General features: G+C 50.4%; 1 protein-coding gene across 13 annotated transcripts in view; it reads left to right on the forward strand.

The window, feature by feature from the left end:
• The window catches only part of SEMA4D (semaphorin 4D), a 109,012-nt gene that overhangs the window by 62,045 nt on the left and 25,387 nt on the right, over window positions 1-21,580 (forward strand). For 8 of the 13 annotated variants that reach the window (XM_089912915.1, XM_022560662.3, XM_089912919.1 and 5 more), the window contains one exon: window positions 20,806-21,152. In XM_089912915.1, the coding sequence (XP_089769041.1) occupies window positions 21,047-21,152 (106 nt within the window). In that variant the 5' untranslated portion in view covers window positions 20,806-21,046. Of the gene's footprint in view, window positions 1-4,376; window positions 6,959-20,805; window positions 21,153-21,580 lie in introns of those variants that run through there. The other 5 variants (XM_089912912.1, XM_089912913.1, XM_089912914.1 and 2 more) reach the window with 3 other exon arrangements.

Genomic DNA, 21,580 nt, shown 5'->3' on the forward strand with positions numbered 1-21,580 from the left:
GCTGACAAGGCCTCCGGGTAATGCGAGACCCTGGAGGGAGGGAGTCCCAGCTCTGATCTTGGCTCCAGGCCAGTTGTTGCATTTTCTGAGTCTCTTTCTCTGCATCAGCAGCACGTGAAACCCACCTCCTCAGGGCTCTGAAGGATCCGGAGGTTGCTGGGGAGTGGAAGTTACTGCCGCTCCCAGAGGCAGCAGGGGTCCGCACGGCTGCTGCCCCGTTATCGGTGCCAAGTCTCTTGGCCCACACCGAGGGCTCCTTCAGGTGTCCAGTGTTTATGGTCAGGCATGTGCACACCCCAGAGAGTTGCACACGAGGGACGTGAGTGACCTCCTGTCTCATGATACTGTACGTGCCCTGGGTCACTCAGAGTGCAAGGGGTGAGTACAGCAAAGCGTGGTAGAAACCTCCGTCATGAGTGATGCTGTTGGAGTCCGGCAGGAGTGCCTGCTTTGTTCTTGTGAACAGTCACTTTCTCACCTTTACCTTCTGGTGGGATGTTCATTATTCTTCTCGCTTATAACTTTTCACAGGACCCAGTAAGCAAAGCTCGGTCAAGTCCAGGCATCCATTCTGAGGGCAGTTTTCAGGCTGCCCTGGCCCGTGAGCCAAGCTGTAGTGACAGCCAGGATTTCGGGAGGTGGGTATGATGGAGATGTACCCAGCAGGGCACAGCTAGGGTGTGTGGAGCAGGAAGGCAGGGTCACCCAGGGAAAGGCAGGCAGTGCAGTGGCGCTTCTGCTGGTTCTCAGCCCCTGAAATCACACGGACTCCGGGTGCACAGGGGGCTCCAACCAGGACGTCTGTAGGTGAGTCTGGACCGTGTGCTCTCAAAGCCCTGCAGGAGGGTGGACAGCAGGGGTGGAAGGGGGTGCGGCCTGAGGGGGAGTCCGGGGGTGGTGCCGACACACAGTTTGGGAAGAGAGGGCAGAGGTCGCTCTGGGGCAGCCCAGTCAGGCTCTCAAAGAAAGGGCTTGATTGAGTTTGGAGTCAGATGGACCCAGAGTTTAGACGTTTTCAGGTTCATGGAGCAGGGATGGTAGTAAAAGCTGACGTCGTGGCCGTGCGTTTTAGAAAAAAAGCTTTAAATCTAGGCAAAATCGCAGTTAGAGCTACCACGGGGATTGGTGTTGGCTTGAAAACACCTGCTTCTCCCCAACACTTGTTTCTGCTACGATGTGGCTGAGTGTGGCTCTGAGGTCTGGTGGACCTTCCCCAGCACTGGGGAGTGTCCCCACTGTATCACAACAGCGCAGTGTCACTTGTGGTGTTGTGTTAACATTGATTCAGTGTGCACTCCTGTAGTATGTATATGTGCTTTACGACTCCTCATTCATGCCGCTTCCTCCACAGAGAGTAGCTGAGGAGGTGGAGGGGCTGAGGGAGTAGCTGGGGAGGAGGTGGAGGGGCTGGGGGAGTAGCTGGGGAGGAGGTGGAGGGGCTGGGGGAGTAGCTGGGGAGGAGGTGGAGGGGCTGGGGGAGTAGCTGGGGAGGAGGTGGAGGGGCTGGGGGAGTAGCTGGGGAGGAGGTGGAGGGGCTGAGGGATTAGCGGGGGAGGAGGTGGAGGGGCTGAGGGAGTAGCTGGGGAGGAGGTGGAGGGGCTGGGGGAGTAGCTGGGGAGGAGGTGGAGGGGCTGGGGGAATAGCTGGGGAGGAGGTGGAGGGGCTGGGGGAGTAGCTGGGGAGGAGGTGGAGGGGCTGGGGGAGTAGCTGGGGAGGAGGTGGAGGGGCTGGGGGAGTAGCTGGGGAGGAGGTGGAGGGGCTGGGGGAGTAGCTGGGGAGGAGGTGGAGGGGCTGGGGGAGTAGCTGGGGAGGAGGTGGAGGGGCTGGGGGAGTAGCTGGGGAGGAGGTGGAGGGGCTGGGGGAGCAGCTTGGGGAGAGTGGGTAGTGACCTGTTGTAGGTCATACAGCTGAAAAGTGGCAGCGCCAGACCTGATCCTGGGGAGACTGGCCTCAGAGTCCATGCTCTGGCCACGCACTCTGGCCACCACACTTTGCTGTCTTCCCCATTAGGGGAGAATAAACATGGACTGAATTAAGGCACCTAAATTGCTTGAAAGAAATATAAAAAATGTTTTAGATGTTGACTGTGTAATATCATAGAAAATATGCCTTTTCAAAATACCTCAACTCATAGAAAACTGAGAAGTGAGTCAAATCAATATTTTACGGAAGTTATGTGCAATATTTCCCAGCAGAAGGAAGCAAACCCATGAGCATGATTGAAGTAAGTGTGTCCTGGCCCCCACCTATGTAAGCGGGGAGCCTTATGATGACCCTTTCACGGTGTCTTCTCTGTGCCACCCAACCTCGGCAAATAGGCTCTGCGTTCTAGAAAGGGGTTACTAGCTCAAGTTTTGCTGGTTGTTAAAATCAGTCTTTAAAAATGAATTTTAAGTAGGAAATTGACAACGATCTGAACGTGCAACATTATCATATTTAGCTATACAACATTGCATAGTCACAAGTTGGTGCTGGGGAACCCTGGATCATGTGGGATGGGGCCAAATGCAGAGACTCATGGGGCACAGTTCACGCTGGGTCCCTCACTTCCTCTCCCCGCTCCCTGACTCAGCAGCCCACAGGCTGCAGGTGCTTTCTTCTTTCTTGAGTTCCAGGTCTCTGTTCCTCTTGCTGCATGGCTGTGAGCCTGCCTCTCCCACTTCGGGGTCTGCGGCACTCACCTGCACCAAAATGCTTTCCTCTGTGTCTGAGTTTTCTTAGGATAAATAGGTCCAATAAAACGTCGGAACTGCTGGAAATGATGTAAAGTCTGTTTGCTGTTCTTGAAAACTTCCATTTTGATGAAATGCGTTTAGTAAATTTCAAAAAGGGAATCATGTTTTAATAGTTATAGTAACCTGTCTTTTGAAATTGCCAGAAATGTTTTCTTCTCTGACCTTTTATTTTCTAAGTTTTTTACATTTAATATATTTTACTTTTAATATCAGATTTAAAGTATTTTAATTAGGAAACTGCATGCTTAAGATAAGAATTCAAATAGTACTAAAGAATACACATAGTAAAAAATGAAATACACCCCTACTCCAGACCAAAGCCACTGTCTAGTCGCTCACTGCCAGCAGATCCTTGATTAAGTGCTGATCTAATCAAATAGTTTTGAGTAAATTATGTGCACGTACAAATGGTTACATACCCTGTGTCTACACAATTGAGAACATATTATAACAGTGGGGAACCTTAATTTTTACTGAACTAAGTATCTTGGACATGCTTTCATCTCAGTGACCACTTTATTTTTTTTAACAGCTGTGTAGTATTCCATCCTATAGATGTGCCACAGCTCATACACAAATCAGCTTACACATATGCAGTGTATATACATGTGTGTATACACACAAACACACACACATATATGTGCCCACATGCACATGAACTGATGGACTTCTAGGTGTTTCCAGAGTTTTCCTATCAGCAGCCTCATACTGTACTTGGGCATCTTGTACACATGGGGGTGTGTCCAGCTGAATTCCTGATGGAGAACTGCTGGGTCAGAGGGTCTGGACATGGCATCTTGGCAGGTGTCACCCAGTAGCCCCCAGAGAAGTTGCCCCAGTGCATGTGAATGCTGCCCCTGGCCCCTAATCACTGTACATTTTAGCCAGCCTGTCTCGTTGCTGCCGTTCTCAGAGGTGGGAAATGGTGTCTTGCACTAATGTGCAAACCCACCCCAGACAGGGCATGTGGGTGGAGTGCTGATTGAATCTCCCCATTTCACACTGCCCAGACACCTCCAGTGTGGGCTTCTGGGCTGAAGTGAGGAAGTTCAGCAGATGAGGCTCGAGGCCGCTTCTCCATCCACGACCGCAGAAGCAGGGACCCTGCTCCCAGGAGATTGTGGATGTGACCCCAGGCAGACCCAGGCTCTGAGCTCTGAATTCCCCGTGAGAGGAGGAGGCTGGTAGAGCCTTGGTCATGGGGAATGGGGCATGTGCTTACACATGCCGAACGCTGATATGTATGTCTCTCAAGGTAGGTAATTAACAAGTCAGGTATAACTGGCTCCGCTTCACGGGTAGGAAGAGTCATAGTTGATAGTTATGCAGTGCTGGGAAGCTGCCAGACACTGTTTTAAGCTCTTCACATAAGTTACTCATGGATCTTTACAGCAACCAAATGAGGTAGGTACTATTATTATGCCCACTTTCTAGATGAGGAGTCAGAGGCACAGAAAAGCCCAGTAACTTCCCCAAGGACACACGGCTGGAAAATGGAGAAGCCAAGCCTGGAACCCAGGTCGTTCTGACCCAACAGAGTCCCATGCCTGGCCCCATCCCACTTGTGCCTTCTCCACGCACTAAAGAGAACACCGGGTTACTGCTGAGGCAAGGGGCCTTCGGAAGGTGAGGTCACATTGGCAGAATGTAGGCAAGGTGCCTGCAAGATGAAGACCCCCTTTACCTGGGCTCTGCACTTTTGTCATAAATGGTCATGAGACCACTGCCATCGGGGCATGGGCCTCGGGGCTCCCATGCTCTCCTGCAGGATTGGGGGTGTGGTGGGAGGTAAAGGCCAGGTTTCTCCTGTGTGTACCAGAGGAAAATCTCTCTTCTGATTGATTCCATTCCTTTCTTTTGCAAATGGACTGTACATTATGTGCATTATAAGCAGGTTTGCATAGTCAGAGGAGATGCGTAGTCAGAATGATATGGTTAGTAGTTGCGGTACAGAGCATGTCTTTTGCATTCTTCAGTATGGTGATAACTAATTATAGCCTGTGGGTTTTTATGTTGGGAAAGGAGAAAACTTGCTGTGGTAAAGGGTGCAGACAACTGGGGGCCCTCAGGGCCTCTCGGTTGACTGAGCCAGAAGCGAGTATTTTCTCTCAGGAACCTGGGGGCTAGAAGCTCTTTGATGGAGGGTAGATACGGAGGCTTGGCTTGAAGGCAGAAAATGAGGACACCAGTGTCCAAGTGCATTGTGTGAGGTGCTGAAGACACACACACAGGAACCCTAGCCTGCTGTCACTTGTTGCTCAAAACCATGAAATTAGGGTGAATATGATACGCACCTTGTCCAACCACAGAACAAGCAGCTCTGGGCTTTTATTTATTAAAGTGACAAAGACTTATTGAATCTCTAGAAGAGAGAAGTTTTTTGTTGTTAAAATTCTTAGTATTCACATTATTTATCTAAACCTCTTATTTATGGGTGACTCACTTTCTTTTTTCCTTAAGAGTTCTCAGCAGTCCCCAGTGGCTGCTGGGCCCCGCCTGCCCATGTGCTAGGAAAGCCCCGTGTGAACGGGTAAATGCCATAGTTCATTGGGTTTGCCCATTGCCTGTCCATCGGTTGTGTCAGCTGCTTGCCCAGAAGAGCATTTAAACAGAAGAGATAGGTTCTGTGTCTTGCGTGGATATAACTTTTTCTAGGACACTTACCTGCTTGCTCATCTGAAGATATTTTTGCTTATAAATTGGCCATCAGAAGCAGTCGCTTCTGTGGGAAAGACCCAGACCCAGTCTTAGGCAGTACATCACAGTGAGGCCGGGTGAATCCTAACCATTTCTGCCTGTCACTTTGAGGTTTCATCTGCTGACTTGAGTTGTTGGGCACTGAGGGGCCCTGGGTGGCCCTGGAAACTGTGTGCTTGGGTGGACATGTAAGAGTGGGGTACAAACTGGTGTCTGGGCTGCAGGCATGATGGTCCCGCTCCCCGGGGTGTGGGGGCACTGTGGGGGAGAGATGGGGCATCAACAGCGTTTCCAAGGAGCATCTCCTACTTCTCAGCTGTCTTCAGAAAAATGGCAATAATTGTATAAACCCTTGAAGCAAAAGAAAAAAATAATTCCAACCACAAAAAAATGCTAGAGCTTTATTCTGAGGTTTAAAAAATATGTTGGATCATTTGCAGTTGTAGAGGCGTCAGCGTCCATTTAACCAGCCTCTAAACCTTCATTAATCCTGCACTGTGACCTCTGATTTTGCAATTCTGATTCTCTTTGTCTGATAGTTTGTGATCTTACTGGACTTGGGGATTCCTATTTTGAGGGCTCTATCCTGCACTGGGAAGGGGTAACAAATACAATATAGGAACTTGCTATACCACTGTGGAAATTCTTCTGTTTGGCTTATAAACAATAATCAAAAACAAAGAAAAAGGGAATTAAATGGGATTTTTAGGAAATCATTTTCTCGTGAATATGTTATCTGTATCTCTTTTTCCTTCATCGCCTGGTGCCTTTGGATTTCAATGAAGATGAATTCTAAAGGATACATATCTGAAGTCAATAGCCAGTAGATGATACTTTTTTTTTTTTTTTTTTTTTGCGGTACGCGGGCCTCTCCCGTTGCGGAGCACAGGCTCCGGACGCACAGGCTCAGCGGCCGTGACTCACGGGCCCAGCTGCTCCGCAGCATGTGGGATCTTCCCGGACCGGGCACGAACCCGTGTCCCCTGCATCGGCAGGCGGACTCTCAACCACTGCGCCACCAGGGAAGCCCAGATGATACTTTTTTGATTGATGGACTCACAGCTGACAGTGACTCTGGCTTGTATTTGAATGGCTTGTTCTGCAGGGAAGTGGTGGTGGTCAGCGGTTGGGGACCAGCTCCGGCACCTGGGTGACCAACAGGTTTCACTTCCTTTGTTCCTGGGTGAACAGTTGCACACTCCCTACCTCCTCCTGTTTGCACAAGTGAACAAGTGCCAAGCCATCCTGGGTCAGAGAGTCAGCTGTGGGGCTCCAGAAGTGAAGGCAGGAGTTTGTTCTCAGGGCCTTTCCAGAAGTGATGCTGAGTTTACGTGGACAGTTTAACTGTTTAAATATTCTCATTTCCCATTATTTTCAGAGCCAAGATTTCTGAAGACTCCTTCCTAGAAACAATTGGGAAGTATCGAGAGGCACAAGATACAAGTAAAATCCCTTTGTCTCTCAGCCTATCTCGCAGATTAGCAAAGATGACACCTTGTAGAAGCCTCAGTGGGATCCAGCCGAAGGTTGGTCCTTGGTCCCTGTGCTGTCTTAGGGGCAAAGATCTGGACTTGGCTGCTGCCCCTTGGGGCTGGCTTGAGGGAAGCCTACAGGGCAGTAGGGGCACTGCCTGTTTGTTTTTCTTCCCCCACTGCCTTTCTGCCCCGTGCTCCTCCCCCTGCCCCCTTTCTGGGCTGCAGGCCCCTGCTCTAGGCACTGAAATGCTCCACCTTCTCTTTTGGGGATGGGGGCGGTCATCAGTGATGTTTGGTGTAAAAAGATGGCTGTCCACGTCATCTGCCCTGAAGCTGAGTCATTTTGTGATTAATCTTAATTTTGGTCAATTAATACGTGGTCCACCGTGTATCTCCAGTTTTAGAGGAAAGAGAAATGCCAGTTTAATTTGTAAAAACAAAAAGTAAGCCCGTACCTCCCCTTCATCCTTTTATGCTACTCATGTATTGTGGATTAGCTGGCGGGGTTGTCATTTCTGCTAGCTTCTCCACACACCTGCTGCCAGTGTAGTCTTTGGTGTCTGCCATGCGTGGCAGTCACGAGGACTTGTTATGCCAGTTTTGGGGTGGGGGGTGGTTTTAATAAACACAGCTTCACTTCTAGGGATACTTAGCACTTTCTGTGTTTATTGGCTGGTTATATACATAACATTTTTAATTACCTGCTCTGTTTGGCCAGGGCTCTGTAGTTTATTAGGTCTTTTCTTTCTGTAGTTTATTAGATCACTGCACGTATTAGGAATTCCAGTCCCTGGCATTTATGTTACAAGTGTTTTTTCCTAGTTTTTTTCCCCTAGATCATTTGTCTTTGGATTTTGTTTGCTGAACACTTTATTTTAAAGAAATATTTTGGAATCTTTGGACATAAGGTAATTGAAAACAAGGGTGGTTTCTTCTGTTCAGTACTATATTGAGTTGTTAGAGAATTCCAATGTAAAAGTCTAAGAGGGTGGACTCTCACTTTTACCTTGCGGTCATAAAAAGCATGAAGTATATGCAGGAAAAGAAGCCACTTCTCATTTTTATGTAAATGCAAAAAGGGCAAAGAAATGGCAAGAATAGACTTCTGTTACTTTTACCTTGTGGTCATAAAAAGCATGCAGGAAAAGAAGCCCCTTCTCATTTCTATGTAAGTGCAAAAGGGCAAAAAAAATAAAATGGCAAGAATAGACACCAAGAAATGGGCTGGGTTGTGGAACATTACATACCAGTGCACAGGTTGATGTGCTGGATGTAATATTTGTTCACTGACTTGAGTCTAGTGTAGAGGAGACATACATTTTTAATGTATTAATTTTTTACAAAGCATTATAAACATTATTCACTGTTTTAAAAACAAACATTAAAAAGTGAGTTCCCTGGCTGTTCTCCCTCCCCAGAGATAATCACTGTTAACAGTTGGATGTATGTCTGTGTCCATGTGTGTCTATATGTGCACCTGTGTGTCTCTGTGTGTGTGTCCATGTGTGTCTGTATCCATGTGTGTCTGTGTCCATGTGTGCATCTGTGTGTGTGTGTGCATATGTGTATGTGGACTGGCACCTCCTCCCTGGACACACATGGGTCATCTTGGCCTGATGTTCTGCCCTTGCCCTTCCATGTGGTCAGGGAGCTGTGTGCTTCCTGGTGGTTCCTGCCTAGCTTCTTCAGTGTCCTGCACATGTCTGCTAACTAGGCCCGCCGGTGGAGGCACATCCCTCCAGGTGCCCTCGTGGGCTGTCCTCGTCCACATGGCTCTGCACACTGGACTGGTCCATAGGATAGCTGCCCAAGACTAGCTAGGAAGTAGGAGCCATTTGGAAATTCAGAATCGCCTTCAGAAATCCTCCAACCCTTCACCAGCACCCCTAGCAGCAATCTTAAATTTCTCTGTCTTGTGGGGGATAATTAGGTATTTTATTTTAATTTACATTTCTTTATTACTTTGTTTCTTTATTAAGCACCCTTGGAGTTACTTTGGAAGGTAGGAGAGTTTTATAAGGTAAGGAGAAAATTAAGAATGCAAATAGGGCTTTGCTGGTGGCACAGTGGTTGAGAGTCCGCCTGCCGATGCAGGGGACACGGATTCGTGACCCGGTCTGGGAAGATCCCACATGCCGCAGAGCGGCTGGGCCCGTGAGCCATGGCCGCTGAGCCTGTGTGTCTGGAGCCTGTGCTCCACAACGGGAGAGGCCACAGCAGTGAGAGGCCCGCGTACCGCAAAAAAAAAAAAAAAAAAAAAAAAAAGAATGCAAATAAATTCCAGTTAAGGCAGAACTTTTCAACAGTATCATTTATCTAAGTTTGCTCTCTGTACAGGTCAAACTGGGGATTGAAGCACCAGTTTTAGTGACATTTAAAATATCTCCTGGTGCCCACGGTGTCCTCCAGCCCTTGGGAAACAAGCCTGGGGGCACATCTGGAGCTGAGCTCCCTACTACGCCAGCAGCCCCTGGACAACAGATATTCCTCCCTGGGGGTGGGCCGACAGGAAGAATCAGGCCAAGGGAGGAAGGTTATTTTGTATTCCCTGGTGCTAAGTTGTCCGGGCTCAGAGACACATGCACACGCTATGCGAGGGTGCCACACGCCCTCCAAAGAGACAGTGTGACTGTGAAGGGTAGAATGATGTCACACAAGGTGGTGTGATCCTTCCCTCCTCTGGCCTTTGTGCTTCAGGGTCTCCGCTGCCCTGCACCTGCCCTGCGTATGCCCTTCTCAGCATCATCACTGCTGATTGATTGCTGATTAATTGGTTGGTATGTACATCTGTCACCCTGCCGCCCTTTTTCTCCTTCCTGGCTTCCATCGGCACATTTGTGACACACACGTGCCTGGGTTTAGGTGAGAGAACGAGGGTTAAGGTGTGTCGGGACATCCTGACCAGCTTGTTTGCCCCTGCGGGGCGGCTGGAGGGGAAAGCCGGTGTCCTGGACGCTTTTCCATTGGGGCAGCAGGGAGCGTCCAGCTGGACTCAACTCTAAGGCTGAGCCTGGCTCCTGGGATCCATTCTAAGTCCTGGGGAAACTGAAGTTGAAACAAAAAACTGTTTTTTTTTTTCATTTTAACATCTTTATTGGAGTATAATTGCTTTACAATGGTATGTTAGTTTCAGCTTCACAACAAAATGAATCAGTTATACATTATACATATGTTCCCATATCTCTTCCCGCTTGCGTCTCGCTCCCTCCCACCCTCCCTATCCCACCCCTCCAGGCGGTCACAAAGCACCGAGCTGATCTCCCTGTGCTATGCGGCTGCTTCCCACTAGCTATCTACCTTACGTTTGGTAGTGTATATATGTCCATGCCTCTCTCTCGCTTTGTCACAGTTTACCCTTCCCCCTCCCCATAGCCTCAAGTCCATTCTCTAGTAAGTCTGTGTCTTTATTCCTGTTTCACCCCTAGGTTTTTCATGACATTTTTTTTTCTTAAATTCCATATATATGTGTTAGCATACGGTATTTGTCTCTCTCTTTCTGACTTACTTCACTCTGTATGACAGACTCTAGGTCTATCCACCTCATTACAAATAGCTCAATTTCGTTTCTTTTTATGGCTGAGTAATATTCCATTGTGTATATGTGCCACATCTTCTTTATCCATTCATCCGATGATGGACACTTAGGTTGCTTCCATGTCCGGGCTATTGTAAATAGAGCTGCAATGAACATTTTGGTACGTGACTCTTTTTGAATTATGGTTTTCTCAGGGTATATGCCCAGTAGTGGGATTGCTGGGTCGTATGGTAGTTCTATTTGTAGTTTTTTAAGGAACCTCCGTACTGTTCTCCACAGTGGCTGTATCAATTTACATTCCCACCAACAGTGTAAGAGGGTTCCCTTTTCTCCACACCCTCTCCAGCATTTGTTGTTTCTAGATTTTTTGATGATGGCCATTCTGACTGGTGTGAGATGATATCTCATTGTAGTTTTGATTTGCATTTCTCTAATGATTAGTGATGTTGAGCATTCTTTCATGTGTTTGTTGGCAGTCTGTATATCTTCTTTGGAGAAATGTCTATTTAGGTCTTCTGCCCATTTTTGGATTGGGTTGTTTGTTTTTTTGTTATTAAGCTGCATGAGCTGCTTATAAATTTTGGAGATTAATCCTTTGTCAGTTGCTTCATTTGCAAATATTTTCTCCCATTCTGAGGGTTGTCTTTTGGTCTTCTTTATGGTTTCCTTTGCTGCGCAAAAGCTTTTAAGTTTCATTAGGTCCCATTTGTTTATTTTTGTTTTTATTTCCATTTCTCTAGGAGGTGGGTCAGAAAGGACCTTGCTGTGATTTATGTCATAGAGTGTCCTGCCTATGTTTTCCTCTAAGAGTTTGATAGTTTCTGGCCTTACATTTAGCTCTTTAATCCATTTTGAGCTTATTTTTGTGTATGGTGTTAGGGAGTGATCTAATCTCATACTCTTACATGTAGCTGTCCAGTTTACCCAGCACCACCAAAAAACTGTTTGTTGTGTGTGTGACACAGAGAGCTTCTGAAACCTGTTCCTGATTCCTGAGAGGGCAAGGCCATTTGGCAAGGTGGTGACATCAGCACCACAGCCAGGGGTGGGGGAGGAGAGCACTGAGGGTGGGGAGGGGAGTGGGGGGGAGCACAACCTGGGGCTGGGGCTGGGGGATTGGGTAGGGAGAGGAGCTGAGGGTGGGGTGCAGCCTGGGGGCAGGGCTGGTGACTGGGGTAGGGTAGGGGAGCCTAGGGTGGGGGACAGCCTGGGGATGGGGACACTGGGCCTGGCACCAGCACTGGCAGGGCATCGTCTTAGGGTGGCCCTTGTGCTCTCTGCTCCTGGCTGGGAAGGGAAGGTATATTTAGCTGTGTGTCTTCCGCTGTCCTGGCCACAGGGCCTAGAGGGTAAGTGGGGCTTCACCTGCCCTGTCTGGGCAAACCCCATAGACAAGAAGCGTCAACAGGCTCCCCTAGTAGTTGTCCACAGCTGTCACCTGAGCTCCCCTTTCATGGGTTTCCAGGGGATGCCAGTGGAGACACTTTGAACATTGGTTTAGCATCCTGTTGTTGATGCCAGCATTGATGCCTTACATGGGGTAGTGAGTGGTGTCCCTTCTGTGACCCTACAGACAGCTGGTCCCAGAAAGGGAAGCCAAGGTGTGGGTAGGCGTGACAGACCCCAGACAGTACCCTCGGCCCATGGTTCCTGCCTTAAAGGACCCTAGCCTTTCGTCACCGGTCACATCTAGGAATGCAGTGCTAGATCGGGATTTCTGTGCTGCCACAGAGAGCACACACACTGCATGGGCATGCACATACACACATGTACACACACATACACACATGAACAGACACAGATGCACATGCACACACCTACTCATGCACACACCTACAGGTGTGTGCATGCATGGATGAACACGCATATACATAGATACATGTATACAAATGACACGTGTACACATACATACATGAATGCATGCATATACAGGTCACGCAGAGATGCATACGTGCACACATATACTCCGATATACACTTAAAGGTGCACACATATATGTGTGTACGTGCACAGGTACACAATACACGTATGTACACACACAAGCATACGTACACAGATGTGTGTACGGTTTCATGAAATAGCCCTTACCCTGTTTTCTCTGCCCCAACCCCCTGACTTGATTCAGGGTCGCTCGGGTGGGAAGCTGCCGCATGACAGGCACTGACAGGCCCCTGAGTGCCGGGTTCAGAGACCCCTCTGGGTTCCATTCTCCTGACATTTAAAGTGGGGTCATGCACTCCTCCTGAACCAGCACAATTACGTGTAGGTAACGAGTGTGACATTGTATGACCCTGTCTTTCTAATGGGCTCCTGTCTCACTGTGACACTTTCATATGGGGGAGGCCAAATGCACACTCCTGACACTTGACTCCCAGCAGAAGTGCCCACGAAAGCCAGAGGGTGGGCGCTTTGTCCAGTTGTTTCCATTTGAACATTTAAGGCTTCGATTCTTAACGTGACAGCGATCGCCGAGCCAGTGTTCCCGGTTGAGTGCACCGTGGCTGTGTGTCTGTGTGAGTGTGCTGTGTGCTTTGCTTAGCACTTTTAAATTATACGGAACAATGCATGCTTATTGAAAAAGGACAAACATCAAACCCTTCCAATGTCATAAAGCAAAACATGCATCCCTCACACCCCTTCCCCAGAGAGGAGTCGACTGTGTGTGGCATGGACCCTCCTGACCTTTGGCTATTCTTGTGGATTTTTTTAAAGACCATCTGGGGACGGGACGCAGGGTCTGATTGAGGCCATCGGGAGTCTGGCGCCTGCTGATGAGGTAAAGACAGTTGAGAGCTGGATGAAGTCCATGCTGGGAAACTTCTGCAGAAAGAACTCGTACCCGTCCTCAGGCCGCCGTGGGCAGGGCGGGCCTGTGAATGGCTGGGAGTGAGTGGCCCCCTGGCTAGTTCAGCACCCGCCCTGCTCCTTAACGACAGTGTCTGGGTTGGTACAGGCTCAAGGCGATTAAGAAGAATGTTTTCCCTTCTCACCTAAACCAGTGTGAGCAGCCCGTGTGCACAGTGGTCATTCCTGCAGGTCCTAGAAGGAGAGAGACTGGCCCTTCCACCCGCCTCCGCTGAAATTCACTGGGCCCATTTGTTTGTCCATCTTTTTTTTTTTTTCGGTACGTGGGCCTCTCACTGTTGTGGCCTCTCCCGTTGCGGAGCACAGGCTCCGGACGCGCAGGCTCAGCAGCCATGGCTCACGGGCCTAGCCACTCCACGGCATGTGGGATCTTCCCGGACCAGGGCACGAACCCGTGTCCCCTGCATCGGCAGGTGGACTCTCAACCACTGTGCCACCAGGGAAGCCTCACTGGGCCCATTTGTTAAGGCAGCTCAGCCTGTCCTGGAGCTGTGAATCCGTTCTAAATTTCTGTTCATTCTGGCTATGATGTGTGCGAAACTTTCTGCCACTGGGGCCTCACCTTGGTTCTCTCCAGCTCTGGCCTTAGTCTTCTAACTGAGATGTTTGTATTTCCTCTGGTTCTGCCGGCCCTAGAAGGGACCACATCGTTGAGCATTAAGTCCCTACTCCTGCTATGAAGAAAATAAAGCAGGAGGAGGATGGAGGTGGCCTTGGGGCCAGGGTGCATGTGGGAAGGAGCCAGCCACCAGGAACTCCTGGGTGGGGAAGCGGGGTGGGGGGGGTGTCTCAGAATGTTCTGGAGGAGGGATTGGCCAATGCAGAGACTGGGGTTGGGGGGTGATCTGTGGCGAGTGAAGGGACGGGAGGCCAGGTCCCGTTGCCGGGCACTGTCGAAGCTTCATTTTACACTAACTCCTGTTCTGCTGCTCAGGGCACTTCTGCCGCTTGGTGAATAATCCTATTTCTGCAAAAATGTATGAACCCCAGTGTGGCTGCATAAGCACATCTTGCTCTGCCTGGTCCTTGGGACGGCTGCCTGCAGGGGGCCGTGTCCCCTGCTTCTCCACCCACTGAACTGCTGTCTTCCAGGCTACAAAGAATCAAAGCATTGATTTCTTTAAAAAAAATTTAATTAGCTTTTATCAGAGCGATTAATGTGCATGATTTTAACTTGAAATAATTACTATACAGCTTATGAGAGAAAACAGGAGCTCCGGTCTTGTCGCTTTGTCCCTGAGACAGTGAGCTGCGACTGTTTTAGCCATTTTGGGTAATATTCCTTCAAAGTGCTTGTACAGATATTTCCTGCATTTGCTATTTTAGATCCTGTATTACCATGGAAGGTGAGGATGGGGGCTCTCTGACGTCCTCCTTCACTCACTGTTCCCCCACCCTCCCAGTGACGTTGCTCCACGGTTTTTGTTATTGGTGCCATGTCAGTATTGCTCAAAGCTGGGCCATAATAAGTATGCTTTGATCACATTTCCTTTCAAGTTTCACTTTTGCTTTCTCTGGGGTTAGTAACTGCTTCATTTTGAGTGTGTGTGCTTCATTTTCTATCTATGAATGTGTTACTCAGCCTCAGGCTCCCCTTATATTTCAGCGCACAAACGCACGGTAACTCTGCACGAGCTTTCCTGCACCCTCTCGGCCTCTGTCTCCTGCCCCCTGCACCCCTTCTCCACGGTGCACACCTTGTCTCTTGTCCCCCAGCTCTTCTTCCTTCTCAGGAAGACCAGGGAAACAGCTCCCTTGTTTTGGTGGCGTGAGTCCTTCAGTAGCTTTCTGAGAAAGGATGTAAGGGAGGTAGAAGTTCTAAGAACTTTCATGCTTGGGAGATGTTTCTGTGCTACACTCAGGTGACTGATAATTGGGTTTGATTTGAGAGTCTGCATGAGCAGTCCTCCTTCTTTGAGACTTTAAAGGCATTGTGCTGCCTCCTAGCTGTTGGCGTGGCTCTTGAGAGGTCATTGTCTGGAGCCCGTTTTCTCTCTGGAAGCTTTCAGAATCTCCCCCTTTGTCTCCCAGGGCTCTATTGCAGCCTTTCTTCATTCACTGCACTGCTGGGCTCTTCCATTCTATAAACCTGTGGGGTTTTTATTTTGGACATTTTCTTGTTATTATTTCTCTGGTAACTTCTTGTATGCTCACTCTTTTCTGGAACTCCTGTCAGTTAGACATGGGTCTCCTGAATCCATCTTCTAGCTTTCTTCTCTTTTCTCTCCCTTTGTTTTTCTCTGTCACATTGTTCAACTATTAGGAAACCTCCTCAATTTTATCTTCCAGTCCTTCAGCTGAACATTTTGTTGCCTTAATCAAGATTTTAATTTCTAAGGTCGCTTTCATTTTCTCAGGTTTCCTTGTGACTTCTCCTCTCACAGGCTCCAGTTTCAGCTCTGTTTGTCCACAACGGCAATTAATTACTAGCAGCGGTGTGCTACTGAACACAGCCATTATCAAACACTAAATTATGTGGACTTAAATAAATTGTATTAAAAATACAAGTGAAGGTAAACATACTCAAAACCCACTGCTTCCCGTGCATTTTACTATTTCCTGTACTATTACCTGCTCTTGAGGCCACATGCCTGTTGTATCTGTGTGGTGGAATTACCGTGCACTGGTGTGCTACCGTGCATCTCGTCCTGTCTCTGTGTTCAGTGGCATCATGCTGGAAGCTTGAAAGCAGCATTTGCACCCCAGGGATCGGCATACACTACAAAGCAGGGCACCCTGCCCCCTTGGAGAGCCAGTTGTTAAGGTTTGCCAGTACACCACTGCTTTTGCTCACCTGTTTTCTTTCTAGTTTCCCAGGTTTGTTAACGTCCGCGTGGGCTATCACCCTCTCCCCATTTTTATCCGTATGGGTTTATGTCCTTTTAGGATGTCAGAATTTTACTGGGTATGAGGAGGGAGTTGAGATAAATCTCTGTGTTCTGGGCACCAGTTTCCAAAGAGGGATTCTCCCATCTCCCACCTCTGGGTTCTAAGCCTGGTTGCAGTGCGTGTCATGGGATGTCCCAGAGGAGTGACTTCTGTCAGCGACTCAAGTAGGAATTTGTTCTTGCCGTTGGATCCTTGCAAACCATTTCCCTCCAACAGAGACTGGGCTCCATGATGATGTTTGAGGGGAAATGAAACATCCCAGTGGGCCTCACATCTGTGCCCCGCAGCCAGAAGGCCACCCCAGGCTGTGGGCACACTGGGACAGGGCCTCACACATGCTCCTTTTGTGCTCAGGAAAGACCTCTCTGTGCTGGTGTGTGGTGGGGTTTTTTAAATAAACTTTCTATTTGAGAGCAGTTTTAGAGTCATAGTGACATTGAGCAGAAAGTACATAGAGTTTCCATATATCTTGTCCCCTCCTCCACATCAACGTCTCACTCCAGAGTGGTAGAAATCCTCTGAGCTCTGCCTGTTCACCCCTCACTCCGCTCTGACCCCGGCAGCCACTGAGCTTCTCCCTGCCCTGATTTGGAGCATTCCTAGAAACCTTACCTGTTTGGGAGCTCGGAGCAGAGAAGCTTTGGGGAGGCACTGCCAGTCACTGATCAATCATACAGAGAGAAAGTCTTCTCTGGTAAATTAATGAGACTGTGCCGTGGGATTTACACACATGATCTCTGGTACAGACACATTTGGAAACGTTCTGAATTGCTTTGCCAAGCAGCGGGAAGACAGCCTAGCAGATGGGCCAGGCTCCGCACATCCAGAAATGGCTGGGACAGAAAGGTGGAGGGAACATGAAACAGGAGAGGCTGGATAGAAGGTCAACCAAGGTTGTGTGCTTGGGTTTAATCTGAGTGAGAAATGTTTCACGTAGGGAAATGATATGCTCTGATTTACATTAAAAACATTATTCTGTCTGCTGCTGCTGTTTGGTAAATGTGTCACTGGGAGGTTGTATCTGTTTGGAATTGTATCTGATTGCTGGTAACAAAGATCTGAAAAAAACAGTAATGTAAAGAGATTAATAGTTTATTATCAAGTCTAGACAGAAGAAAGCAGGTGTAAAGTCTCCAGTATGTTGTGAGGGTCCCCAGTTCTTCTGGATTTCCACTTGGCTGTTCTCAGAATGAGACTCTTATCTTCATATTCACAAGGTGGCTGGCAGAGCTCCGGCCATCAAATTTGAGTTCCAGGCAGCAAAAGGAGGAAAGGCTGAAGACCAAAAAAAAAAAAAAAAAAAAAAAAAAATGCCAACACTAGCTGAGTCAGCCTCCTTTAGAGAGCTTTCCTGGAATTTCTACCTAATAACTTCTGTCCACAGTTCTTTTTTTTTTTTTTTTTTTTTTTGCCGTACATGGGCCTCTCACTGTTGTGGCCTCTCCCGTTGAGGAGCACAGGCTCTGGACGCGCAAGCTCAGCGGCCATGGCTCATGGGCCTAACCGCTCCGTGCCATGTGGGATCTTCCCGGACCAGGACGCGAACCCGTGTCCTCTGCATCGGCAGGCAGACTCTCAACCACTGCGCCACCAGGGAAGCCCTGTCCACAGTTCTTTGGCCAGAACTGCTGCCAGGGGAGCTGGGAGACATGGTTAGCTGGCCACACTGCCATCCTAGGTAAAATCAAGATAATGTTAGTGAGAATGAAGGGATGTGGATGCTGAGACAGGAAGCCAGCAGTCTCTACCCCAGGCAGCAAGAACGGAAGCAGGGTAAAGGGGTGGGAGGCTGTGGAGAGGTCAGGATGGGGGTGGGGTGGGGTGGGGTGGGCACGGCTTCGATTAGACTGGTAGTGGCAGAAATGGACCCGGGAACGAGCTAGGCGGGTGTCTGGTGCACCCCGAGCCAGTAACATCATCCACGCAAAGAGCCCTCGCCAGGGCCTGGGCGTCCTGTGGCTGTGTAGGATTGCTGCGGTGTATTTAGTGTTCACTGGACACTCCGGGGTTGCTTGCTGAGTGGGTCACATCGGGAACACCTCGCCTGGCCTGGGCTTCTGGAACCACCTTGTACCTCACTTCCCTGCTAAGGGCAGGAGAGCAGAGTCCCCACCAGGGCCCCAGCTGAGGGTGACTGTGACCCACACGGTGGGTGCCTCTAAGAGCTGGCTCCGCAGAGGGTGAGCACTCACGGCTACCCCATGAGGCAGCTCTCTCTCTTCTTCCCCTCCCGGCCTCCTTGGCCTCCTGGTGCATCCGGTGTTGCGTTTAGCATGGATCGTGCCTTTGCCACTGGGTGTCTGGGCTGGCCGTCCCCCTGGGCCCCCAGCACAGGGCTTGGCCTGCAGCCCAGTGCCCATCCTGTAAATAGTTATGTTGGCAAACGGCCATGCTCATCCATTCACACGTCATCTGTGGTTGCTTTTGAGCTACCATGCTGGGCTCGAGTAGCTGGGACAGAGGCTCTAGGAATCAAAAAGCTGAAAATAATGCCCATCCGGCCCTTTGTCGAAAAGAGGTGCCAGTCTCCACCCAGGATGGGCCAGTCCCTGGAGGAAAAGATGGACTCAATGTGCTCCCTGACTTCATGGGCCAATAGGCATGTTGGGATGGAGAACAGATCCTGGGTGGATGGGGAGCCCCGCCAGGCAGCCTTCGGGCTGGGGGGAGGAGGTGCAGAGTGGGTGCCTGAGCAGGGAAGGTGGGCGGGCAGATGAGGCTTGGCCCCTGGTGTCTGGCCCTTGCCCAGCATCTCCGCAGTGGCAAGTGCTCACCGTGAAAGTCCCCCATGAGTCCTTCCTTTGTGAAGGGGAGCGGGCGTGGTAGTGGCCCGTACGCACATAAAAAATATGTGGCCCGTACACACATAAAAAAATAAATAAAATAAAAGGACCCCAGAGCACTGTGGAGGGTGAGCCGTGCTCCCTGCTAGGCTTTGGGGGCCAGAGAAGGACACCAGGGTGTGAGAGGTGACTTCCCAGGCAGAATAGAAAGGAGCAGGGAGGGCTCCCTGGAGGCAGTGACTTAACCAGGTAAACAGGAAGCTGGACCTTCTCCCCAAACCCTCTTGGGAGGTTTGGTTTGGACTGATGTGTCAGAGGGCAGCAGGGCAGGTGGCTGCACAGGTGCTGCCCTGTGGCAAATTGTGGGGTCCCCAGGGAGACGGAGCCGGGAGAGGACGGCTGGAGAGGGAGTTAAGGGAGCTGACTGCCCCTCAGGCGTCCTGAGGGATGGTGGTCAGGATGCTGACGTGGTGGTGGGTGCAGGGGAAGGTTCTAGAGAGGGAGGGCCCGGGGGTGTCAGTAGGACTGGTAGACCTGGAGGGGGGTTGGCTTGGTGGGAGTGGAAGGCAGAGGAGGACGTGAGCATGGCTGACTCCCAGGGCCTGTGGGGGTGGGGAGAGGGGTGTCGGGGAGGCAGCTGCTTCACCATTTTGCAGCAGATACTCAGTTGAGGAGCAGGTTGCATGCCTTTGGATTCCATGTGGGCCCCGCAGGGCAGCACATCTGCAAAGTGCAGTGGTTCTGCTGTAGCTTAATTGTATTCCCCAGATGTGGTTGGCAAGCGTTCTGCCTCTGTTCAGGCCGACGTTTTGCTTTAACCTCCCCCTGAGAAGGCGGGAACAAGCCCATCTTACAGTCTCACTGGGATCCTGGTGGGGCCTTGGGTCAGGGGCAAACCCTAATCGCCCCAATTCACTGATGGGGAGCAGGGCTGCCCTGCAGCTCCCCGCAGGGACCCTTGCAGATGGTGCACGGGGCTGAGCAGGCGGGAGGCCGGGACTCCAGGCAGTCGTGGGGCAGGGGCAGAGCGTGGGTGCCAGGAGATCTGAGGACCCCCAGCCCCAGTTTCTCTGTTCAGCACAGGCCTGTTCTTTCCATGAGGTGCTTCGTCTCAGTGACAGATCAGAGGCCATGACCAGTTTCCATGACATGCCGACTTTTGCGGTGAGGCTGGAGGATCGAGGCCATTGGGGTGGCCCTGTCCCCTGCAGGAGGTCAGCTCCCCCTGCACGACCAGGACATGTGTGCGTGCATGTGTGTGTGTCTGTATGCATGCGCGTCTGTAGGCATGCATATCTGTATGCGTGCATACGTGTGTGCTTGCACATACGCCTGTGTGTGTGTCTGTGTGTGTACTCTCACATTTCAGCCTCCGTGCAGCTCTCCGGTCTTTAGTTCTGGCTGTCGTCCTCGATGAGTATTACAGGAATTGGGAAGCCAGAGTCTCTGAGGGAAACTGAAACCCCGGTTCCGTTCCCTACCTTCCCATCGCATTACCAGCTGGACACAGTGCCCGCACAGGGAGGAAGCTGGGCAGCCAGGCAGGCATTTGTCTCCCTGGTCTGGGTCCCTGTGTCTGTCCTGCGTTCCGGGCCCACCTGAGGACCAGGAAGCCCTGCTCCTGTAACTCTGGGATATGGTGTCTGTGTGGGGCTGTCCCCACAGGAAGCCCTCTATGTCTCCACCACTCTCTTCTCCTCAGCAGACAGAGTCCGTGGCTGGGGATGTGGTGAGAGCAGAGCCGTGGGGGGATATCGAGCAAACAGAAAGCAGGCGTTATTACGACACATCCTGACTCGTAACCCTTCATTTTCACTTTCTTCCAGGATTTCTTCAGAGGGCTGTAGAGAAGCACGCTGTTTAAGAACCAGGTGGCCTTTGACATTTGCAGTGGTGAGAGCAGCTCGACCTCACCCAGAGTGCTGAGAAATGCGGGGCCTCAGGGCTTGCGCCACCCACCAGCTCCAGGCTGCCCTGCAGCTCTGAGCAGCGACCGCCCTGACACCCACTGTGGGCTCGCCTGCCCGCGGGCATTTGCTGCTGAAGTCCCCACTGCGGCCCCAGCCGATGAGGATGTGCGCCCCCGTCGGGGGGCTGCTCACCGCCCTCGCAGTGGTGTTTGGGACAGCGGTGGCGTTTGCACCCATACCTAGGATCACCTGGGAGCACAGAGGTGAGGGCAGAACCGTGTCAGGCGCTGGTGGCATCTGAAGGGAATGGCCACCCTGCTCCCTGCTCGTGTTGAGATGCACAGGTGCCCTTTGCTCTGCTGGATCTGGCCTCCTGGCACTTGCGTGTGGGCAGAAGGCCTGCACCGCCGCTTCTGGGGAGATGGTCCGATAACTGGAAACACTCGCAGGGCTTGTTCTTGGCCTGCTGATTTGGCTTCTAAATCGGGGCGGGGTGGCGGGGGGCCCTGGAAGGATGTTTATCTTCCTTGTGCCTGATGACGTTTGGTGTGCACTGCCTGAGCACAAACCACACCAAGTAGTATCAATATTTTGAGGATATTTAATTATGTGTAGCTGAGCTTCAGGCCAGTTGTTTTCATTTGCTATTTATTAGTTTCTCTTTTGTTTATTTTCTCGTTTGGGAGCTGTG

The sequence above is a fragment of the Delphinapterus leucas genome, chromosome 6 (genome assembly GCF_059928025.1).
Source record: "Delphinapterus leucas isolate spDelLeu-1000000601 "Yukka" chromosome 6, BTC_Dleu_Yukka2, whole genome shotgun sequence".
Classification (NCBI taxonomy): domain Eukaryota; kingdom Metazoa; phylum Chordata; class Mammalia; order Artiodactyla; family Monodontidae; genus Delphinapterus; species Delphinapterus leucas.